This window comes from Natator depressus, chromosome 14 (genome assembly GCF_965152275.1).
Source record: "Natator depressus isolate rNatDep1 chromosome 14, rNatDep2.hap1, whole genome shotgun sequence".
Taxonomy (NCBI): Eukaryota; Metazoa; Chordata; order Testudines; family Cheloniidae; genus Natator; species Natator depressus.
Genome location: NC_134247.1, coordinates 41960702 through 41984907, shown reverse-complemented (window position 1 = coordinate 41984907; position 24206 = coordinate 41960702). Strand labels below are relative to the sequence as shown.

The 24206-nt window shown below is 52.2% G+C and overlaps 1 protein-coding gene across 1 annotated transcript in view; it reads left to right on the top strand.

Annotated features, from left to right (window-relative positions):
• LOC141998947 (uncharacterized) overlaps positions 1-20541 on the top strand; it is a 35102-nt gene extending 14561 nt beyond the window's left edge. The window contains 1 exon segment of the mRNA XM_074971943.1: positions 15234-20541. Within this exon segment, the coding sequence (XP_074828044.1) occupies positions 15234-16931 (1698 nt within the window). The 3' untranslated portion in view covers positions 16932-20541.
• The last annotated feature ends 3665 nt before the right edge of the window (positions 20542-24206 follow it).

Genomic DNA, 24206 nt, shown 5'->3' with positions numbered 1-24206 from the left:
AGAATACCCTGGTCGGGGCTCTAGGGGTGTGTCTGAGTAGATTAGTTCCTGTGCTGTAGCAGGGAGTTTCTTGAGCATTTGCTATAGTTTCTTTTGGTTCTCCTCAGTGGGATTGGAGGACAGTGGCCTTTAGAATGTGGTAGAATCCTAGAATATGAGGGTTGGAAGGGACCTCAGGAAGTCATCTAGTGCAACCCCCTGCTCAAAGCAGGACAGATCCCCAATTAAATCATCCCAGCGAGGGCTTTGTCAAGCCTGACCTTACAAACTTCTAAGGAAGGAGATTCCACCACCTCCCTAGGTAACGCATTCCAGTGTTTTACCACCCTCCTAGTGAAAAAGTTTTTCCCAATATCCAACCTAAACCTCCCCCACTGCAACTTGAGACCATTACTCTTTGTCCTGTCATCCGCTACCACTGAGAATAGTCTAGATCCATCCTCTTTGGAACCACCTTTCAGGTAGTTGAAAGCAGCTATCAAATCTCCCCTCATTCTTCTCTTCTGTAGACTAAATAATCCCAGATCCCTCAGCCTCTCTTCGTAAGTCATGTGTTCCAGTCCCCTAATCATTTTTGTTGCCCTCCGCTGAACTCTCTCCAATATTTCCACATCCTTCTTGTAGTGTGGGGCCCAAAACTGGACACAGTACTCCAGATGAGGCCTCACCAATGTCGAATACAGGTGAACGATCACGTCCCTTGATCTGCTGGCAGTGCCCCTACTTATACATCCCAAAATGCCATTGGCCTTCTTGGCTACAAGGGCACACTGTTGACTCATATCCAGCTTCTCGTCCACTGTAACCCCTAGGTCCTTTTCTGCAGAACTGCTGCCTAGCCATTCGGTCCCTAGTCTGTAGCGGTGCATTGCATTCTTCCGTCCTAAGTGCAGGACTCTGCACTTGTCCTTGCTGAACCTCATTAGATTTCTTTTGGCCCAATCCTCCAATTGGTCTAGGTCCCTCTGTATCCTATCGCTACCCTCCAGTGTATCTACCACTCCTCCCAGTTTAGTATCGTCTGAAAACTTGCTGAGGGTGCAATCCACACCATCCTCCAGATTATTAATGAAGATATTGAACAAAACTGGCCCGAGGACCGACTCTTGGGGCACTCCACTTGATACTGTCTGCCAACTAGACATGGAGCCATTGATCAGTACCCGTTGAGCCCGACAATCTAGCCAATTTTCTACCCACGTTATAGTGCATTCGTCCAGCCCAAACTTCTTGAACTTGCTGACAAGAATACTGTGGGAGACAGTGTCAAAAGCTTTGCTAAAGCCAAGGAACACCACGTCCACTGCTTTCCCTTCATCCACAGAACCAGTTATCTCCTCATAGGAAAGTTGTAGGAAAGGTGCGTGGCAGCCTCCTGTTCATAATTGTTAGGGGAAATTAACCTAGTTAGCATATGTGACTCCATTTTGGGTTTCCTCTCGGCCATTAACTAGAAGCGAGCACATCACGTACCAAGGAAGGAAGGAAGGAAGGATCCTTCAGGGTGGACAGCTGGACAGTTTCAAGAGAAGGGAAACAAAGGAGACAGGAACCAGCCGACATGCCTGAAATAGCTGCTAATTCAGCGTTTTTGCAGCGGGAAGGTGGCTGCAGGGGATTGGTGATAGATAAGGAGAAGGCCTGTTTATCGGCTTAGGCCCCCCGAGGCACACAGGGAGGATGTTTTGCCAACAGCATAGAATCTTTGTGTAACCTGTAATCGGGGTCCCGCTCTGGTTAACGGAGCGGTACGACGTTCGAGCGTAATAAACCTACAAACTTTAAGACACTCTGCAGTCTGTCTTTATTTGGTTGCCTCAGCCTAGAAACGAACTGTACATGTCCTAACTGGAATAATTCGTAACAGTTTGGGACTCTAGGCTCACCCTCGTAAGCGAAGCCACATTCCTTTCCTCGGATAACTCCAGCCAGCACCGGGTGAGTTCACCTTCGAGAACTCGGAGGAACGGGTTTATGGGCTGTCGTTTAGGCGATAGGCTGGCATCTTAGGCGTTCTTTTGGTAGCCCTGGAATGGGCTCTGGGCAGAGTGTGAGCAGGGGAACCCCTTTGGCTGAGATTCTCGGGAATTGGAAAAATATTTCTGGCACCCATGGGTTAGGTGAAAGGAGAGCTGTAATTTTGTGTAAAGTCGAGTGGCCAGCGCTGACTATTCAGACGCCCTTTGGATGGCCACCCGACGGAACTTTTGCACAGGATGAATTAACCTGCCTTAGACAACAGCTGGAGGACAAGCATCCAGCTCAAATGGATTATTGCTATGTATGGGATAATTGGGCATACGCCCGAGATAAGGGCGCCCCTCGACTTTGGGCTCTGGTACCAGATCTAAGGTTTGCATGCCGCTTGCAGGTTCCGCTCCGCCCTATGCTGCTTTCCCTCCTCCGTCTCTTCCCGCTACTCCTCCTCCTGTTGCCCCTCTATACCCGTCTCTAACCCTACCCCCTGTTGCGCTTCAAGTGCCCGATACAACAACCCGTTGCGACGAGCAATGACCGTGTCACTATGGTCACGGTCCACCGCCCTTTTGGGCCTGGGGACCGGGTCACCTGGCAGTCCCAGATGCCGAGGTTGCGCGACGATCCGGAAAGAGTCCTACAGACTATCCGTTCAGTCTTTACGGCGTTTAACCCTAACTGGGCAGACGTCCAGGCTATTTTGCAAACCCTATTTACCCCTGACGAGAAGTATTCTATTCTAGACGCCAATCGGCGTTGGGCGGGGGACGCTGAGAATCGCACCCCTTGGCCCGAAGCCGATCCAGGTTGGGATCCTAAGGACCTCAATGGCCGGGCCAGCCTCTCAGCTGCCCGGGAAGGGCTCCTGGAGAGCATCCGTAGGGCGGGTAGTAAGACGGCAAATTGGTCAAAAATTAGAGAGTGCCAGCAAGACCTAAACGAGCATCCGTCTGCATGTTTGGCCCGCTTGTTTAAGCAGGTTAGAATGTATGGGGGAGGGGTGGAGCCAGAAGCCGAGGTTAGCCGCATGATGATGGTCTCTTACTTTGTCGATCAAGCGGCGCCGGACATAAAGAAGTATTTAACTAAACATGTTCCCGATTGGCCAGGGAAAGCCCTAAGCAAAGTAGTTTGGCCACTTTTGTGTTTAATAGTAGGGACGAGGAGAAAGCTAAGGAAAAACGTAAGCAAAAGAAGGAGGAAGTAAGTATGTTGGCAGCCGCATTGCAGGTTCCCTTCGGGAATCAGCACTGGCAGGGACACGGGAATAGAAGGGGGAGGGGACGCGGACGTGGGACAGGACGGGGAGGAGGCTGTGGTGGGACAAGGAGCGGGTACTGTAATTATTGTAAGCAACCGGGGCACTGGAAGAGGGAATACCCCCTGCTTCCACGAGGGGCTCCTTGGCAGGATCAGCCGGCGACTGGTTCCTCCTTTCCCCCAACGCTCCCCAGGACTTCACTAATCCCCAGTGACTAGAGGCAGAGATTTTGGGAGCCGTGGGAGAGTTGGAATGGAATCTTGGATTGCAGTCGCATATTTCCTTGTAAATTGGGGAACGGTTTGTACCCTTTTTGGTGGATACCGGAGCCACCCTTTCCACTTTAACTTTTGTTCCGGGCTCTCTTTCTAATACCGAGGACTGGGTGCAGGATATTGAGGGCGACCCGTGGCCGGCTCCCCTATCCTGCCCCGTCCCTCTGGAGCTGGGTTCTTTAAAGTTGTCACACAGATTTGTTGTTATGCCAGAAGGCCCCGCTAACCTTGGGTGGGACATGCTTAGCAAGCTGGGAGCCCACATATTTTGTGCCCCGAGGGGCTTCAGATGTCCATCCCAGACTCGGCGGTTGCTTCTCTTATGGCCTCGGTTACCCCGATTCCCGATCTCCCCACAGAATTGTCCAGCGTCCCACCCAATTTGTGGAGCGTGAGTTCCACCGACGTGGGCCTCCTTAAATCAGCCACTCCAGTCAGTCTGCAGGTAAGGGATGGGCCGCCTCCCTCCGTAAAACAATATCCCTTGCCGAAGGAGGCGGAAGAAGGTATTTCCCTTCTTATCTCTAGCTACTTAACCCAGGAGGTCTTGGTTCCATGCAGTTCTCCTTGCCCTGGGCAACACAGCATGGGGAGGAGGTGACCAGCCCTCAGTGGAGAAAGAAGTGGTTAGGGACTATTTAGAAAAGCTGGACGTGCACAAGTCCATGGGGCCGGAATCATTGCATCCGAGAGTGCTAAAGGAGTTGGCGGCTGTGATTGCAGAGCCATTGGCCATTATCTTTGAAAACTTGTGGCGAACGGGGGAAGTCCCGGACCACTGGAAAAAGGCTAATGTAGTGCCAACCTTTAAAAAAGGGAAGAAGGAGGATCCTGGGAACTACAGGCCAGTCAGCCTCACCTCAGTCCCCAGAAAAATCATGGAGCAGGTCCTCAAGGAATCAATCCTGAAGCACTTAGACGAGAGGAAAGTGATCAGGAACAGTCAGCATGGATTCACCAAGGGAAGGTCATGCATGACTAATCTAATCGCCTTCTATGATGAGATTACTGATTCTGTGGATGAAGGGAAAGCAGTAGATGTATTGTTCCTTGGCTTTAGTAAAGCTTTTGACACTGTCTCCCACAGTATTCTTGTCATCAAGTTAAAGAAGTATGGTCTGGATGAATGCACTATAAGGTGGGTAGAAAGTTGGCTAGATTGTCGGGCTCAACGGGTAGTGATCAATGGCTCCATGTCTAGTTGGCAGCCGGTATCAAGCGGAGTGCCCCAAGGGTCAGTCCTGGGGCCGGTTTTGTTCAATATCTTCATAAATGATCTGGAGGATGGTGTGGATTGCACTCTCAGCAAATTTGCGGATGATACTAAACTAGGAGGAGTGGTAGATACGGTGGCAGGTAGGGATAGGATACAGAGGGAACTAGATAAATTGGAGGATTGGGCCAAAAGAAATCTGATGTGGTTCAACAAGGATAAGTGCAGGGTCCTGCACTTAGGACGGAAGAATCCAATGCACCGCTACAGACTAGGGACCGAATGGCTAGGCAGCAGTTCTGCAGAAAAGGACCTAGGGGTGACAGTGGACGAGAAGCTGGATATGAGTCAGCAGTGTGCCCTTGTTGCCAAGAAGGCCAATGGCATTTTGGGATGTATAAGTAGGGGCATAGCCAGCAGATCGAGGGACGTGATCGTTCCCCTCTATTCGACATTGGTGAGGCCTCATCTGGAGTACTGTGTCCAGTTTTGGGCCCCACACTACAAGAAGGAGAGGCTGAGGGAGAGGCTGAGGGAACTGGGATTTAGTCTGCAGAAGAGAAGAATGAGGGGAGATTTGATAGGTGCTTTCAACTACCTGAAAGGTGGTTCCAAAGAGGATGGTTCTAGACTATTCTCAGTGGTAGAAGATGACAGGACAAGGAGTAATGGTCTCAAGTTGCAGTGGGGGAGGTTTAGGTTGGATATTAGGAAAAACTTTTTCACTAGGAGGGTGGTGAAACACTGGAATGCGTTACCTAGGGAGGTGGTAGAATCTCCTTCCTTAGAAGTTTTTAAGGTAAGGCTTGACAAAGCCCTGGCTGGAATGATTTAATTGGGGATCGGCCCTGCTTTGAGCAGGGTGTTGGACTAGCTGACCTCCTGAGGTCCCTTCCAACCCTGATATTCTATGATTCTATGATTCTAATGCTCCTATCCTTCCTGTGAAAAAGCCAAAACCGGGCCCAGATGGGCGCCCAGTTTATCGGTTCGTTCAAGATCTGCGTGCGATAAATAGTTATGTTATAACCCCCCACCAAGTGGTCCCTGATCCAAGTACTGTCCTGACACTGATTCCCCAGTCGGCCAGTGGTGTCCTAGGGGATCGCCCACGCCCCATCGCTTACTATTCCGTACAATTAGACCCGATCATTCGGGGGTTGGTCTCCTGTGTGCGGTCCATTGCCGCTGCAGCCCTTATGGTGGAACGGTCACGCCCTATTGTTCTGGGGCACCCTTTGACTGTCTGGATCCCCCACGAAGTTGAGGTTCTCTTAAACCAGCATACAACGCAAGCGCTCTCTCCGCACTGGGCCCACAAATACGAGCGGATTCTGCTGGATTCAACTATTGGGGTCTCAAGACTCCATCAGGACTTCTTGTTTTCTTGTTACTTGGACTTATATTTGTTGTCCTGTTTTGTGCGTGGTACACGGGAGGATGCAAATACTGGTATGGGTGGCCTGTGGAATCCCCTCTCTATTCTCGAGTTCGGTACACAAATGGGAAGGCAACAGCTTCCTGGATTTAACCCATGCTATAGCACAGGGGGTTAACCGAACGCGGTGTTGGGTCTGTATTCATACCCCCACGTACATAGGTCAGGGAATCCCGTTGGTAAGGGAGCCTATCCCTCTCAACCGAACCCTCCTGGTCGGATTATGGACAGACACTCCATTTAACTGGAGTGTTACAATCCAAACTTGGTCTGTTGACATGGTGGCCCAGGGTAGTTATGCTTTATGTGTGTCACGACATAAGAATTTTGAAAATACAGTTTTTGTGGGTCGCTTTGTAGGGTCCAGTGATACCACCCGCATTAGCTCTGGTGCGGCAAGTCCCCCCAGGTATTCCAGGGCGCCGTGGCCGGTCCCTGAGGGATCAGGCTGGTTCTGGTTGTGCAAGCACACGGCTTATAAGGTCCTCCCGGCAGGTTGGTGTGGTCCATGCACCTTAGTACCCGCTGTTACAGTACACCAGACCCTGGCCCAGGGGGAAATTGGGAACCTGGTATGGAGGAACCGAGGAAATGTCCCATTAAATCCTCTCTCTGAACGGCCTACAGGCTTTCACTCCTTTGTTCGTTGGTTTTTGCCCTGGGTGGGGGTGAGTGAATTGGAAAAGGCTACAGTTAATATTTCTGCAGCCTTAGAATTAAGGGCAAATGCCACTGCAGACGCCTTGTCTACCCTTCAAATGGAGGTGACTCAGTTATGTCAGACCACACTGCAGAACCCCTTAGCCTTAGACTATCTTCTTGCAAACCAGGGGGGGGGTTTGTGCTCTTGTTAACTCAAGGTGTTGTGTCTTTGTGAATCAACACAGCAGGGTAGAAGTCGATATCCACACCCTTATGCAGCAGGCCACCTCACTTCACCGTGTCACCCTTGACGACACCAGTACCGGATTCCATGAGGCCTGGAGCTGGCTCACCTCCTGGCTGCCAGACTTGGGGGCTTGGGGAAGGCGTATTTTGTACCTCATTCTTATGGCTGTTTCTCTTTTTGTATTACTTTTTGTATGCCTACAATGCTGTAGTATGTGCTGCCGGCAAATTTTAATCTTGCATCGAGGTTATTCTACCCCGATATAGTTTACTGACGTACATAACAAAAGGAAGGACTGTCAGGGGAAATCAACCTAGTTAGCATATGTGACTCCATTTTGGGTTTCCTGTCGTCCATTAACTAGAAGGGAGCACATCACGTACCAAGGGAGGAGGATCCTTCAGGGTGGACAGCTGGACAGTTTCAAGAGAAGGGAAACAAAGGAGACAGGAACCAGCCGAGGTGCCTGAAATAGCTGCTAATTCAGCGTTTTTGCAGGGGGAAGGTGGCTGCAGGGGATTGGTGATAGATAAGGAGACGGCCTGTTTATTGAGTTAGGCGCCCACCCGAGGCACACAGGCAAGATGTTTTGCCAACAGTATATAATCTTTGTGTAACCTCTAATCGGGGTCCCGCTCTGCTTAAGAGAACGGTACCACGCTCGAGCGTAATAAACCTACAAACGCTGAGACACTCTGCAGTCTGTCTTTATTTGGTTGCTCAGCCTAGAAACGAATGTGCGTGTCCTAACTGGAATAATTCGTAACAGTTGCTGTGAAATATGAAGGGAAGCTGTCGGGATTCCTGTCCCCGTCGCCGGCTCAGAGCTCTGCTTCCCGACTCAGCCTGTGGCTGGCAGGCGTGTGGGAAATGAGAAGACCCTCCCATTCTTTGTGTGCTGGTGGGACAAGGAGCTCTCACCGTCTCCGAGCCCCCGGAGTCTCCTGGCCGCTCTGAGCAGGGTGCCTGTGGGATTCTGCTACTCTGGCCCTTCACTCTTTTCTTTCTTTGCCATGATTAGTGGGATTGTGGCAGGGGCAGCAGGTGCTGAGCGGGGGACTCTTGTTTCAGATGCCGGTGACCTTCGAGGAGGTGGCTGTGTATTTCACCCAGGGGCAGAGGGCTCTACTGGACCCCGCTCAGCATCTGATGCGTTCTGACCAGTGTTCCCTCAGTTTTTACGTCCAAGTGCGGAATGAATTTGGTTCTACGCACCAGTATGTGACACATCATCTCCATATTGGTGCACGCAACAAAATTCATGGGGTGGGGGTGGGGCCGAGGGATTCGGAGTGTGGGAACTGGCTCAGGACTGGGACAGGGATGAGGTGCGGGGGGTGAGGGCTCTGGATTCAGGTGCGGGCTCTGGGGTGGGGCTGGGGATGTGGAGGTTGACGTGTGAGAGGGGGTTCAGGGCTGGGACAGAGGGATGGGGTGCGGAGGGGTGAGTGCTCGGGCTAGGCATGTGGGGGTTGGGACTGGGGATGAGGGGTTTGGGGTTCAGACTGCAGTGGAGAGAGGACTCCCCCAGCCCTCTCTCACCACAGCAGTTTGGGGCCAGGTCAGAGGCAGCTCTCCCCAGCCACGGCGGCTCCTGTGGTCCTGGGCCGGGCTGAGGGAGGGGTTCCTCTCCCCAGCAGCTCCAGTGGACCTGGGCCAAGCCTGGGGAGGGCTCCTCTCCCTGCCTGCCTCCACGGCTCTCCATAGCCTGCAGTGCAGCTGCGTAGCCTGCCGGGAACACAGTTTCTGACCCCCGACCTCCCGTTAGCAGAGTGATTGCTAGTCCCTGAGTTCCCCCTTCGGGGCCAGGTTGTCTCATTCCCAGATAATCAAGCATTTAGTGTTTGTACATTTTATCCCTTCTGGGCCAGAATTAACCAGATGCTAAAAAGGTGGGAGAAGGGACAGTAAAATGTGGTGTTTTCGCTTCTGTGCTATTTCTCGGCAATGGGGTGAGTGCGAGAGATTCCCTCCTTCCCCTCTCACTGTCACGCTCCTCTCTCCACACAGCAGCCTCTGTCCCAGCCATGGAAAGTTTAACCTGCCTCCGTTCTATCCCTCCATCTCCCACGGTGTCACGTACCACCCTGTCCCCGGCTCTCCATGCTTAGGAGTCACAGCTTTGATGTCTATGATCTTAGTCAGACTCCTAATGGAGAGACTCACCATCAACTAAGTAGCACTCACGAGGCAAGGGTCATGGGTTCCAAAACTCTGTGAATTGAGAGAGGCTGGGGATAAGTATTAATACTTGGTGGTATGGGCTCCTTTGTGAGGGCCTTACATGCTAATTGCACTTCCTCCTCGCTCCACTGTGGAATATCAGAGCTAATTTTGATTTCATTAGAAGTCTAGTTACAGGCTGCTGAGCTCACTTTGGGCTAATGGTGCACCAGCACTGAGACTCCCCTACTACAAGCTGAATTCGCCAAAGAGGTGAACTGACTAAGAGCTGAAATCACTGAGTGTTGTGTTAAGTAGTGGGGGAGCCTGAAGCTATATTGTGGAGCAGTTTGCGGGACGGCTGGAGTGCCTTGTGGACAGGCTGGTGGAGCAGTTCATAGGACGGCGGGAGCTGCTGGTGGGATGCGGAGCAGTTCGTGGGACGGCGGGAGCTGCTGGTGGGCCGCAGAGCGGAGCTGAGCGAAGCAGTTCGTGGGGCAGCAAGCGAGCGGAGCGGAGCGAAGGCCTATGGAGCTGTGGGGCGCTCAGCTTCAGATCATGTAAGGTGCCTCTTACCCGCGCGCCCATCTCCACCCAGGTTGGGAGGTAAAGCTCTGCGGATAAACTTTCGAACTCTGGGGCTCCCCTGACCAGGGATAGAGACTTTTGGGTCATTGGACTTTTGGGACTTTGGGTGATTTGGGGTTGCTGGACTCAAGAAGAAAAGGGAAAGGGCACGCCCCAATTTGCTTGGGGTGGGTTTTTTTGCTCATGGGTTGTGTTATGAATCCTGTTGGTGGTGTTTCCCCAACATAATGCCACATTGTTTCTCTCTGTTATTAAAAGGCTTTTTGCTACACTCAGACTATGTGCTTGCGAGAGGGGAAGTATTGCCTCTTGGAGGCGCCCAGCAGGGGTGGTATATATTTGTCCCAGGTCACTGGGTGGGGGCTCGAGCCGGTTTGCATTGTGTTATTGGAATGGATCCCCTAGATATGGAACCCGGCCCTTGTTGCTGCCAACTCTGACGGGCAGAAGGGTTACATGAGTCTAACCCACCTGCCCTCTGGTTCCTTCCTCCACCATCGGAAAGCAGAACTTGTCCCTGACGCGTTCCCAGCACTTCTGGCACTGTGGGTGCTGTTAGGGTGGCCAGGTGCCCGGTTTTCAACCATGAAGTCCAGTGGAAAAGGGGACCTGACAGTGTCCGATCACATCTACTGACCGGACAGCCAAAGTCGAGTTACTGCGGGTGGGGAGGCACTGGGTCATCACTCCCATCAGAGCCGACTCAGCCGGGGCTGCCTCCTACCTGCACTGGGCAGCTGCAGCTCCCAGCCCCGTCTCCACAGTCAAGCCCTTCCTGACCTAGGCAGGGAAGGGGGAAAGAGAAGTGGAAGGCGGGTAGACCCTTGGAGGAAGAGGTGGAGTCGGAGCAGGGCCTTGGAGGGAAGAGGTGGGGCAAGGATGGGACCTTGGGGGGAAGAGGCGGGGCAGGGGAGGTTGCAGCACTCCGACTTGAGTGTCCATTTTTAAAATATTACCAAATTGGCAACCCGAGTCGCTAGCTGAGAGGTTGTGAAAAATTTTAGCAAACATAGAAATACCCTTTTTCACAGCAGCGGATTTACTAACTACCAATAAAGAAATTATGATTTTCATGTTTATAGGAGTAAGGGGAAGGGCCAATGGGCCCTTACTGAAACTTAATGGGTTGGCCATTAGTTAGGTGGTCTCATAACACCAAAAGAAAGGGGAAGGGCCAATGAGAAATGAAGACCCTAACACTGACAAGGGGCGGGGGGGCAATGCTGTAGGTCAGCCTGATTGACAGGGCAGGCAGGCCAATGGGGGAGTCAGCAGCCGGGGTCCTCTCCTTTGTGTCAGCTGGAGCTGGCTGGGCTAGAGCAGAGCAGGAGGGGCTAAGGAGAGAGGAGGGCTGGGCTGGGCTGGATGCAGAGGGAAACTGGAGCAGCCGGGAGCAGTGAGCGAAGGGGACCCTGGGCAAAGGGCCCAGGGCAAGGAGAGGCCCTCAGCCAAGAGGCCTTGCAGGCCAGATTGGGTGGGGGATCATAACCCTGACAGGAAGCAGCTGACGCTAGGAAGAAGGGTCCTACTACCTAGAGCCTGAGGCCAACACCAGAGTTAGTGTCCAACCCTGGGCATGATTGCAGCACAGTCAGGGTCTGGGCAGGAGGCCTGGGACGTTGGAGGGACAGACTGTGAAGTGCCCTGGCATTCCAGAGAGGGTTGTTTGGGGTTCCCCCCCACAGAGCGGGGTGACATGTTTTCCTTTCATCTTTCCCACTTTTCTCTTTATTTTTATATTACTTGCTGTTTAATAAATTGCATTTGTTCTTAACTCTGTGCAATGATGAAGGAAGCATCCAGAGTGGAGAGAACACCCCAGAATGGGGACAGCTGTCCTGAGTGATCACAAGATTGTGGGTCGAGCGCCTCAGGAGCCCTGGGACCAGCCTCAGGGTTACGGGGCTCCAGAGTGGAAGCGGGTGGGGAGGGGTCCTCGAGGTCATACAGGCCTCTGGGTAAAGGACTCAGATCCTTTTGCTTGCCAGTTCCTCTGGGGCTTGGTAGAAGCCAAAAAAGTTCCCCACACTAGGAGGAGTGTTCCCCCCTCTTACCTCTGTGCATATTTATTGGTTTCTAGTAAAGTTAATTGGGAATATAGGGGCAAGTGTCAGAGCGGGCACCAGCGAGAGTTGCTGGCCACACTCTGAGGGCACCAAATCTGGTCGTGAAAACCCCTGGGCAAGATGCTCATGATGGTCCCTTGTGACCTTGGAGCCTGTGAGTGTAACAGGGGCCGGGCACAGGGATGCTGATCCTTAGTTGAGTTGATCGCTAGGACCCAGGAGCGGCTGGGGGGCGGCTCTGGGGGTAGCGATCGCGGGGCTCAGGCCCGGCCCAGAAAGTGACTCGCAGCCGCTGCGGGGACTCAGGCTCCCAGGCTCCCGGCGAGATCCCCGAGCCCCGGTGGCTGGTGCTGGGAGCCCGGAGCCCGGGCTGCGGCCGGGAGAGGGGAATCTCCAGCCGGTCCCTTCCCGCTGCTTCCCCGGAGCCTCTCCCAGGGCAGAGCCCCCAGCCCGGCCAGGGCCCCTTCCCGGCCCGGCCCCTGCCCCGGGGGCCCCGCTCGGAGGGAAGGTAAGAGAGACCCTCCCATCCCCCCCTTGCAGCGGGCCCCCCCTCGTCACATCTGGGCTGCAGGGGGAGGAGGATAAAGAGGGGCCGGAGGCGGGTGCAGGGGATGCCGGGGGCAGGCTGGGATGGGGGCAGGGGTGCACTGAAGGGAAGATGGGGCAATGGAGGAGGATCGAGGGACTGTGGGGCTGAGGGGAGCGAGGTCGGGAATGGGGGAAGACGTGAGTGGGGGGCACAGCGAGGGAAAGGGGGGATGTGGGGAGGCGGGCGGAGAGAAGCTCTTCTCAGCTTTGGGAGTGATCAGGGGACTAACCCCTCAGGGTGCAGAAGCTACACGGAAAAAAACCCAACCCCCCCTCAACCCCCCCGCCCCCCCACGAGACACACACCCGGCTCTGAGTGTGTTATTGTCAGACACCCCTGTGGTGGTGGGGTCTGTGTGGCCTGAGTGTTGGGGGGTGCCCAGGGCCCTGGTCTGATTTCCCTGTAGGGTTTAGATCTCAGCCACACCAGAGTCAGACCGGAGTCACTGCTGGCTCAGGCAGGGGGGCGCGCGGATGGGCCAATGGGATCAGCCTCTTCCTGCCTGTACCTGGGGGCTGCCGGCGGAGTCCAGGGCAGCTCAATCTTCAGCTGATGCCACCAGAGGCCTCCAGCTATTGCTAAGGGAGAGGGGTTTACACTGCAATGGGTGGAAATCTCCCAAAGTGGCCCTTTTGATTCTAGCCTTTTTTTAGCATTTGGCTCAGAGATGCTGTTACTGGGAGGGTCTGAAGAGTCTGGGGGGAATCGGGGTGTGACATGGACAGAAGCCCCTTCTGTAACCTCCCTCTCGCCCCGACAGGCTGAGGAATCAGGTCCACGTTTCACTAAAGATCGGCCAGCCTTCCAGGGGACAGAGAAGGGAAATGGCTGTGATGGAGCCAGCTCAGGTAGGGGATTTTCAGGGAGCTGCTGGGCGGGGGAGGGAGGAGTCAGGGGTTGATAAATCTACTGATTTACTAAGTAGGCCCATTGTGGTAGGGAAAGGGGGAGGGCACATTCCCCCATTTCTCAGGCAGGATATAACCACCTCGGCAGGGCTGGGAACATTTTCCAGGCTCCCAGTGCTGGAGCCTGACCCCACTTGCCCGGGGCTGCTGTGAAATACGAAGGGAAGCTGTCGGGATTCCTGTCCCTCTCCCCGGCTCAGAGCTGTGCTTCCTGTACCAGTCTGTGGCTGGCAGGCATGTGGGAAATGAGAAGATCCTGGCGTGCTCCGTGTGCTGGAGCGGAGAGGGAGCTCTCACCTCCTCCGCCCCCTGAAGCCTCCTGGCTGCTCTGAGCAGGGTGTGGGTGGGATTCTGCTACTCTGGCCCTCCCACAGCTTCAAGTTTTTTTTTCCTTTCCCATGAGTAGTGGGATAGTGGCTGGGGCAGCACGTGCTGAGTGGGGGACTCTTGGTGTTTCAGATGCCGGTGACCTTCGAGGAGGTGGCTATTTATTTCACCCATGGTCAGGGGGCTCTGCTGGACCCCGCTCAGAGAGCCCTCTACAGGGACGTCATGCAGGAGAACTACGAGACGGTGACCTCGCTGGGTAAGGGATTCCCGTCCCCTCAGTTATTAGAATCTACGGGGTCTACGTGTCTTAATGTGGTCAGGTTTTTCCGTGGTCAGTTAGAGCAGAGGCGAATGGGTTCCAGAATGCAGAGCTGCCATGTGAGAAATACATGCATTTCGGTGCCCTCTCCACTGGGACACGGGAGTCAAAACCCAATGGACAAGCTAAACCATCCCCACCCCTCCAGCTTTCAAAGGGGCATAAATCCGCATTGTCTTGTCTGTGTTGTTTCTTGGCTGCACATACAATCTCTGTTCATCTCCCTCCTTGGGAATAGCTCCAGGCATGGGGAGAGCTCTGGGCTCTGCAGGTTGAGAAAGAGGCAGGGTCTTAAGTGCAGACCTGTGTGTGAGTCAGCAAGGCCCCCAGAGCGCACAGATCCTGAGAACATCTAGTGAGGGTGTAGTAATAATTCAACTCACCTCCCCAGACAACGTCCTCTGCGCAAGGGGGCTCAGTGACCCTGTTCCCATCCTCTTGGATTCCACGTTCCTCCAGCAGAGTACAGGGACAGGTTCCACTCACGGAATGTCCTTTGTGACAGATCCTCCACCAATGCTCCATGCACCCTGATCCGGACTCATTTCACCTTCTGCACAGGATTTCCCATTCCCAAACCTGAGCTTATCGCCCGGCTGGAACGAGGGGAAGAGCTGTGGGTGTCTGATCTCCAGGATTTCAAGGACAGAAGGCTTCGGAGATGCACCAGCACAGGTGAGGCCTGACAGAGAAACCATCTAGGGAATGAAGGAAAAAGTTGAGAATCCCAAAATATGATGTGAGTAACACCGTCAGTTCTTCTTCATCTCACCGAGAGCAGGGCTATGGTCAGCAGATATTGCTCACGCCATTCCACCCTTCCCGTCTCTCCTTCCTTGTAAGTGTTAGGGTGGGATGTGGAGGCAGAATCCAATTGCTCAGTCTTTGTGTTGGCTTTTCCCTCAGTGCTATTCCTCTTTCTCCCCAGCACAATGACTCCTCTCTGGATTGTGTCTCTCCCAGCAGGTGCTGAGCGAGCAAGTGAGAACAAGGAGGGGAATCATCATGAGGAAGTTCCTGGGGAAGTGGAACCACAGCGGACCTTTTTGGGAAGAGCTGAAGGGAATTTTTCCCATTGCTGGAATCAGGGAGAAGCCTGGGGAAATTGGCACAGGTCAGAGAGGCTTCCGATAAACCAACCCAGGAAGAAAGTGGATGAATCTCCTAACGGTGGGGGAGGAGACGAGAATCCCAGAGAGGAGCAGAAAAATCCCAAGGAAGAGACACCCTGGTACTGCCTTGAGTGTGGGAAAGGATTCATTGTGAGATCACAACTTGTTACACATCAGACAGTCCATACGGGAGAGAAACCATTTCAATGCTTGGACAGTGGGGAAAGCTTCAATAAGCGCACAGATCTTAATGACCATGGGAGAAGCCACACTGTAGACAAGCCCATTCAATGCATTGAATGCGGGAAATGTTTCAGTTCAAAGTCAGCACTAAATTCACATGAGAAAAGGCACACAGGAGAGAGACCCCACAAGTGCTTGGACTGTGGGAAAAGTTTCAAGCAGAAATCAGACCTTCTTCGTCATCAGGCAGTCCACACAGGAAAGAGACCCCATAAATGCTTCGAGTGTGGGAAAAGTTTCATACGGAGAGCAGGCCTTTTTTATCATCAGGCAATCCACACAGGAGAGAAACCCCATAAATGCTTGGATTGTGGGAAAAGTTTTATACACAGGTCAGACCTTGTTAAACATCAGGCAGTCCACAAAGGAGAGAGACCCCATAAATGCTTGGATTGTGGGAAAAGTTTCATACACAGGTCAGACCTTGTTAGACATCAGGCAATCCACACAGGAGAGAGACCCCACAAGTGCTTGGACTGTGGGAAATGTTTCAAGGGGAAATCAAACCTTCTTAAACATAAAACAATTCACAAAGGAGAAAGATCCCATAAGTGTTTGGAGTGCGGGAAAAGTTTCACAGTGAGGTCATACCTTGTTAATCATCAGAGAATCCACAGTGGAGAAAGACCCCACAAGTGCTTGGACTGTGGGAAAAGTTTCACTTCGAGATCAGCCCTTAGTTATCACCAGAAAAGCCACACAGGAGAGAGACCCCACAAGTGCTTGGACTGTGGGAAATGTTTCAAGCGGAAATCAGACCTTCTTAATCATAAAACAATTCACAAAGGAGAAAGGTCCCATAAGTGTTTGGAGTGTGGGAAAAGTTTCACAGTGAGGTCAAACCTTGTTAATCATCAGAGAATCCACAGTGGAGAAAGACCCCACATGTGCTTGGACTGTGGGAAAAGTTTCACTTCGAGATCAGCCCTTAGTTATCACCAGAAAAGCCACACAGGAGAGAGACCCCACAAGTGCTTGGACTGTGGGAAAAGTTTCAAGGGGAAATCAGGCCTTGTTCGTCATCAGGCAGTCCACACAGGAGAGAGACCCCACAAGTGCTTGCACTGTGGGAAAAGTTTCAAGCAGAGGTCAGACCTTGGTTATCATCAGAAAAGCCACACAGGAGAGAGACCCCACAAGTGCTTGGACTGTGGGAAAAGTTTCATACTAAGGTCAACCCTTGTTGAACATCAGGCAGTCCACACAGGAAAGAGGCCCCATAAGTGCTTGGACTGTGGGAAAAGTTTCATGCAGAAATCAAGCCTTCTTAAACATAAAACAATTCACAAAGGAGAAAAACCCCAAAAGTGCTTGGACTGTGGGAAAAGTTTCATACAGAGGTCACACCTTGTTCAACATCAGGCAATCCACACAGGAGAAAGACCCCACAAGTGCTTGGACTGTGGGAAAAGTTTCACTTGGAAATCAGCCCTTGGTTATCATCAGAAAATCCATACAGGAGAGAGACCCCACAAGTGCTTGGACTGTGGGAAAAGTTTCATACGGACGTCAGACCTCGTTAAACATGGAAGAATCCACACAAGATGTAAATTTCTGTGACACATGGTAAGAAAGGGTTAAGCAACTTGTATGTAATTGACTCAGATTCAACTTTTAGAATGAGATTTTAAAAGTGTTTCCACCTTCATGAAGCTAGAGTTTGAAATGTAAACATGTTAAAGACTTGGAAGAGGGGTAACTGTCTTGGTCTATGTTTAGCTATATCTTTTTAGAGCTTAACAATTTATGCAAAGGGTTCCTGTATTCAGAGATTATACCCATCGCCCATGTCACCTGCCCAGTTCCAGCTCCCTCTCCTTGAAATCACTGGGGTTAGGGGCTGAAGGATGGAGGGAATGTTTATAGCAGAAATCACCGAAATGTGATTTGCAAGGTTAATATCAGTGAGATCTGTTCCTCTCTCCTGCTCGGACATTTTCTCTGGGGATCCCGCAGACAAAAAGGAGCAGCTGTTACCATCTTGGGTTCCGATCACAACGGTGACTGTCTACACTAGTAATTCTCAAACTGTGGGGCACGTCCTCCCAATGGAGGCACAGGAATATGTCAAGGGAGGCGTGACCTCTGTCTGGGACTCTTGAAGAAGGAACTGGCCTATCTGGGAGGTGGGGATAAATGCTCAGGCTCTCAAAACCCAGGTGGAGCAGCAGGGCAGAAGTCAGGGTGGCAATGGGGTGATAAGTCTGCTGTGAACAGTGATATTGAGGAATATCACTTTTCACTTGGTCACCCTTACTTCTGTGCTGCTACTGGAGGCCTTCAGAGCTGGGCGCATCGCCAGCAACGACTCTGCCTTTAGAGCTGGGTGGCCATATATGTGCTTGTGAGGGCGGGGGCGTAAATGACCACACACACAAAGAAGGGGGGGCCAATGAAACACTTTTAAGAACCACTGGTCTACACTCTTATGGTCACCACGTTTAGAGAAGGATAAATCTTCTCCAAAGTATGTCTTGTGAAGTATCCTAGGAAAAGTTATCATCTGCTGAATATTATTGTCCTGTTAAAATGTGTCTCTCAGCGCTGTCCATGGAGCTCTGAGAGTTTGCTGTATGTTTGTTACATGCTGGAAAGCTGGAAAACGCCCACAGACTAGCTCTTTAGAGACAGTGGTACCTGCAGACCAGCTAGGTGCTAAGTGGCCATTAATTGCTTAGCTGGCCATTCACCAGCTGTGGAGCTGTGAACAAGAGAGTTACAATTCACCAGAAGGACGGCTGGATGCTCACCTTGGCCACAGACTGATTGTTGCCTGCCCCCTGGCTGGAGCTTGAATCTCAAAGAAGAGAATGGTACCAAAGCAGAAGGGAGAATTGCCTCCATTTTCACCTCTCCTCTCCCATCTTTACAGAAGTCAAGGATATGCCTTGAAAGGCCACAGAGGCCTTGGACTGGGGAGGACGCACCAAGGCGGATACGAAGAACTGTGAACCGCTTGCAATAGCGGGCGGGGTGTGAAAACCTGCTTGCTTCGCATTTTCCTTAGATTGGTAAAATTTAGGATTTAAAATGCATGTTTTAATTGTATAGATTTAACTAGTTCTGACCTTTCACATCTTTCTCCCTTGTGATCCCTGAAAACCTCCTTGTTCCAGTTAATAAACTGATTTTAGTGTTTTGTCTGGAGCTGTGTGTTTTCCTTGAAGTGTTTGGGGGATTAGACTTGAGAGAACAAGGCTATGACCTAATCCGACCCCTTTGTGTGGGGGGATGACCCACTAATTATTGAGTTTGTCCAGCACAGTGAACAGACTGAGCAGTCCAAGATGCAGATTCCCGGGGTGCAAGGCTGGGAGTAGAAAAGTGGCTGATGTTGCTGAGTAACTTCATGAGTGTCTGGCTAGTCACACTCAGTACAGTGCAGCCAGGAGTGAGTTTGAATGCTAGTGGCTGTGTGTGAGCAGAGCGTGGAGGGGTTTGTTGTTCACACAGCGATGCAGCAGGGTGGATTTGATTTAAATCATGATTTAAATCACTCGTCTGGAAGACTCGATTTAATCATGGTATTCTACAGAAAAGCGCATTCTTGGTTTTTATAATCTTAATAGATCATAGAATCCTAGAATATGAGGGTTGGAAGGGACCTCAGGAGGTCATCTAGTCCAACCCCCTGCTCAAAGCAGGACCGATCCCTAATTACATCATCCCAGCGAGGGCTTTGTCAAGCCTGACCTTACAAACTTCTAAGGAAGGAGATTCCACCACCTCCCTAGGTAACGCATTCCAGTGTTTCACCACCCTCCTAGTGAAAAAGTTTTTCCTAATATCCAACCTAAATCTCCCCCACTGCAACTTGAGACCATTACTCCTTGTCCTGTCATCCGCTACCACTGAGAATAGTCTAGATCCATCCTCTTTGGAACCACCTGTCAGGTAGTTGAAAGCAGCTATCAAATCTCCCCTCATTCTTCTCTTCTGTAGACTAAATAATCCCAGATCCCTCAGCCTCTCTTCGTAAGTCATGTGTTCCAGTCCCCTAATCATTTTTGTTGCCCTCCGCTGGACTCTCTCCAATATTTCCACATCCTTCTTGTAGTGTGGGGCCCAAAACTGGACACAGTACTCCAGATGAGGCCTCACCAATGTCGAATAGAGGGGAACGATCACGTCCCTCGATCTGCTGGCAGTGCCCCTACTTATACATCCCAAAATGCCATTGGCCTTCTTGGCTACAAGGGCACACTGTTGACTCATATCCAGCTTCTCGTCCACTGTAACCCCTAGGTCCTTTTCTGCAGAACTGCTGCCTAGCCATTCGGACCCTAGTCTGTAGCGGTGCATTGCATTCTTCCGTCCTAAGTGCAGGACTCTGCACTTGTCCTTGTTGAACCTCATCAGATTTCTTTTGGCCCAATCCGCCAATTTGTCTAGGTCCCTCTGTATCCTATCACTACCCTCCAGCGTATCTACCACTCCCCCCGGTTTAGTGTCGTCTGCAAACTTGCTGAGGGTGCAGTCCACACCATCCTCCAGATCATTAATGAAGATATTGAACAAAACTGGCCCCAGGACCGACCCTTGGGGCACTCCGCTTGAGACTGGCTGCCAACTAGACATGGAGCCATTGATCACTACCCGTCGAGCCCAACAATCTAGCCAATTTTCTACCCACGTTATAGTGCATTCGTCCAGCCCATACTTCTTTAACTTGCTGACAAGAAGACTGTGGGAGACAGTGTCAAAAGCTTTGCTAAAGTCAAGGAACACCACGTCCACTGCTTTCCCTTCATCCACAGAACCAGTTATCTTGTCATAGGAAAGTTGTAGGAAAGTTGCCTGGCAGTCTCCTGTTCATAATTGTTAGGGGAAATTAACCTAGTTAGCATATGTGACTCCATTTTGGGTTTCCTGTCGGCCATTAACTAGAAGTGAGCACATCACGTACCAAGGAAGGAGGATCCTTCAGAGTGGACACCTGGACAGTTTCAAGATAAGGGAAACAAAGGAGACAGGAACCAGCCGACATGCCTGAAATAGCTGCTAATTCAGCGTTTTTGCAGCGGGAAGGTGGCTGCAGGGGATTGGTGATAGATAAGGAGAAGGCCTGTTTATTGGGTTAGGCCTCCCCCCCGGCCCCGAGGCACACAGGCAGGATGTTTTGCCAACAGTATATAATCTTTGTGTAACCTGTAATCGGGGTCCCGCTCTGCTTAAGAGAACGGTGCCACGCTCGAGCGTAATAAACCTACAAACGCTGAGACACTCTGCAGTCTGTCTTTATTTGGTTGCCTCAGCCTAGAAACGAATGTGCGTGTCCTAACTGGAATAATTCGTAACAGTTGCTGTGAAATATGAAGGGAAGCTGTTGGGATTCCTGTCCCCATCCCCAGCTCGGAGCTCTGCTTCCCGACTCAGCCTGTGGCTGGCAGGCGTATGGGAAATGAGAAGACCCTCCCCTTCTCCGTGTGCTGGGGTGACAAGGAGCTCTCACCGTCTCCCAGCCCCTGGAGCCTCCTGGGTGCTCTGAGCAGGGTGCCTGTGGGATTCTGCTACTCTGGCCCTTCACTCTTTTCTTTCTTTGCCATGATTAGTGGGCTTGTGGCAGGGGCAGCAGGTGGTGAGCGGGGGACTCTTGTTGTTTCAGATGCCGGTGATCTTCGAGGAGGTGGCTGTGTATTTCACCCAGGGGCAGGGGGCTCTGCTGGACCCCGCTCAGCATCTGATGTGTTCTGACCAGTGTTCCCTCAGTTTTTACGTCCAAGTGCGGAATGAATTTGGTTCTACGCACCAGTATGTGACCCATCATCTCCATATTGGCGCACAGAACAAAATTCATGGGGTGGGGGTGGGGCCGAGGGATTCGGAGTGTGGGAACTGGCTCAGGACTGGGACAGGGATGAGATGCGGGGGGTGAGGGCTCTGGATTCAGGTGCGGGCTCTGGGGTGGGGCTGGGGATGTGGAGGTTGACGTGTGAGAGGGGGTTCAGGGCTGGGACAGAGGGATGGGGTGCGGAGGGGTGAGTGCTCTGGCTAGGCATGTGGGGGTTGGGACTGGGGATGAGGGGTTTGGGGTTCAGACTGCAGTGGAGAGAGGACTCCCCCAGCACTCTCTCACCACAGGAGTTTGGGGCCAGGTCAGAAGCAGCTCTCCCCAGCCACGGCGGCTCCTGTGGTCCTGGGCCGGGCTGAGGGAGGGGTTCCTCTCCCCAGCAGCTCCAATGGACCTGGGCCAAGCCTGGGGAGGGGCTCCTCTCCCTGCCTGCCTCCACGGCCCTCCATAGCCTGCAGTGCAGCTGCGTAGCCTGCCGGGAACACAGTTTCTGACGCCCGACCTCCCGTTAGCAGAGTGATTGCTAGTCTCTGAGTTCCCCCTTCGGGGCCAGGTTCTCTCATTCCCAGATAGTCAAGCATTTACTGTTTGTACATTTTATCCCTTCTGGGCCAGAATTAACCAGATGCTAAAAAGGTGGGAGAAGGGACAGTAAAATGTGGAGTTTTCGCTTCTGTGCTATTTCAGGGCAACGGGGTGAGTGCGAGAGATTCCCTCCTTCCCCTCTCACTGTCACGCTCCTCTCTCCACACAGCAGCCTCTGTCCCAGCCATGGAAAGTTTAACCTGCCTCCGTTCTATCCCTCCATCTCCCGCGGTGTCACATACCACCCTGTCCCTGGCTCTCCATGCTTAGGAGTCACAGCTTTGATGTCTATGATCTTAGTCAAACTCCGGAGGGCTGGAGAAGGAAGTGTCACAGACACTTGGAGTTGGCAGGGAAATCTCAATGAACTTCAAAGCACAGTTGGACCTTCAGATCTTATAGCCCCGTTTCCATCTATTGGTAAAATTACTTCCCGGCTTTTTCTAGGTTTGGTCCAGATCATTTTTAGATGGGAAGGTTGTTTTCTCTTTCGTTCTCTTTCTTCTATGATGATGCTAAAACTTTTGTAACTAATACAGCTGAATAATGAGGCAAGAAGTGAAGCCGGTTTAGCCACTTGAGAAGAAAATGGGTAAATTTCTTCCCCTGATTTTGAGTCTTAAAGGATTCTCTGAGATTTCCACCAACAGGAAGAAAGGGGTAAACAAAGAAACTTACACTTCATCTGTAGCGCAGTGTGCAGCTCACTTATGCCACGGAGTTCCCTGACCCCATGACCCAGCAAAGACTTTTCAAGTATAAAGGATCCGAGTACAAGAAGCGGGGAAAGGGGTTCTGGCCCCATGTCTACTCAGGGCAGCAAGATCCCTTGAAAGACAAGAGGAGCATCATTGAGCTGGGGGAGTGGTCCGAGCTGGAAGGCTTTCCAATGAGCATGGACTGCTGAAAGCTTTTGGGGGAGAGAAATCCTTTTGCTTGTAAGGGTACGTCAACGCTCCAAACTTAAGCGAACCTGTATTAGGTTGACTTATAACCACTCCAGTAATGACTGCGGTAGATGATGTCCACACTATCCTCCTTGGGTCGGTGGGGTGTGTCCTCACCAGGAGCACTTCCACCGACCTAGGAGGGGCACTGGGGGGAGCTGAGAGCCCGCTCTGCCAACTCCAGCAGCAGCTCTCTCCCAGGAACGGGGCTGCCCTACAAGCTCTGTGTGAATTGCTCCCCATCTAGGCCCCGTTCCCTGCTGGGCTGCCCCCTCCACTCCCTCTTCCCCATAAAGAGCGAGGGAGGCCACCTGGAGCTTCTCCTCCCCCGCCCCCCCCCCCGCACCATTCCTCTCCCAGTTTGACACCAGTCCATAAATAACTACTCTGAGAGCAGTCTTTAGTTGTGCACCCACTTTACAGTAATTTCATCTCCACCAATGAATTCTTCCCTGCTGGTCAGAACTGAGTCTAACCCACCTGCCCCCTGGTTCCTTCCTCCACCATCGGAAAGCAGAACTTGTCCCTGACACGTTCCCAGCACTTCTGGCACAGTGGGTGCTGTTAGGGTGGCCAGGTGCCCGGTTTTCAACCATGAAGTCCAGTGGAAAAGGGGACCTGACAGTGTCCGATCACATCTACTGACCGGACAGCCAAAGTCGAGTTACTGCGGGTGGGGAGGCACTGGGTCATCACTCCCATCAGAGCCGACTCAGCCGGGGCTGCCTCCTACCTGCACTGGGCAGCTGCAGCTCCCAGCCCCGTCTCCACAGACAAGCCCTTCCTGACCTAGGCAGGGAAGGGGGAAAGAGAAGTGGAGGGCGGGTAGACCCTTGGAGGAAGAGGTGGAGTCGGAGCAGGGCCTTGGAGGGAAGAGGTGGGGCAGGGATGGGACCTTGGGGGGAAGAGGCGGAGCAGGGGAGGTTGCAGCACTCCTACTTGAGTGTCCATTTTTAAAATATTACCAAATTGGCAACCCGAGTCGCTAGCTGAGAGGTTGAGAAAATTTTTAGCAAACATAGAAATACCCTTTTTCACAGCAGCGGATTTACTAACTGCCAATAAAGAAATTATGATTTTCATGTTTATAGGAGTAAGGGGATTGTTGGCCCCTTACTGAAACTTAATGGATTGGCCATTAGTTAGGCCATCTCCTAACGCCAAAAGAAAGGGGAAGGGCCAATGAGAAATGAAGACCCTGACACTGACAAGAGGGAGGAGTCAATTTTGAAGGTCAGCCTGATTGACAGGGCAGGCAGGCCAATGGGGGAGTCAGCATCCGGGGTCCTCTCCTTTGTGTCAGCTGGAGCTGGCTGGGCTAGAGCAGAGCAGGAGGGGCTAAGGAGAGAGGAGGGCTGGGCTGGGCTGGATGCAGAGGGAAACTGGAGCAGCCGGGAGCCGGGAGCAGTGAGCGGAGGGGACCCTGGGCAAAGGGCCCAGAGCAAGGAGAGGCCCTCAGCCAAGAGGCCTTGCAGGCCAGACTGGGTGGGGGATCATAACCCTGACTGGAAG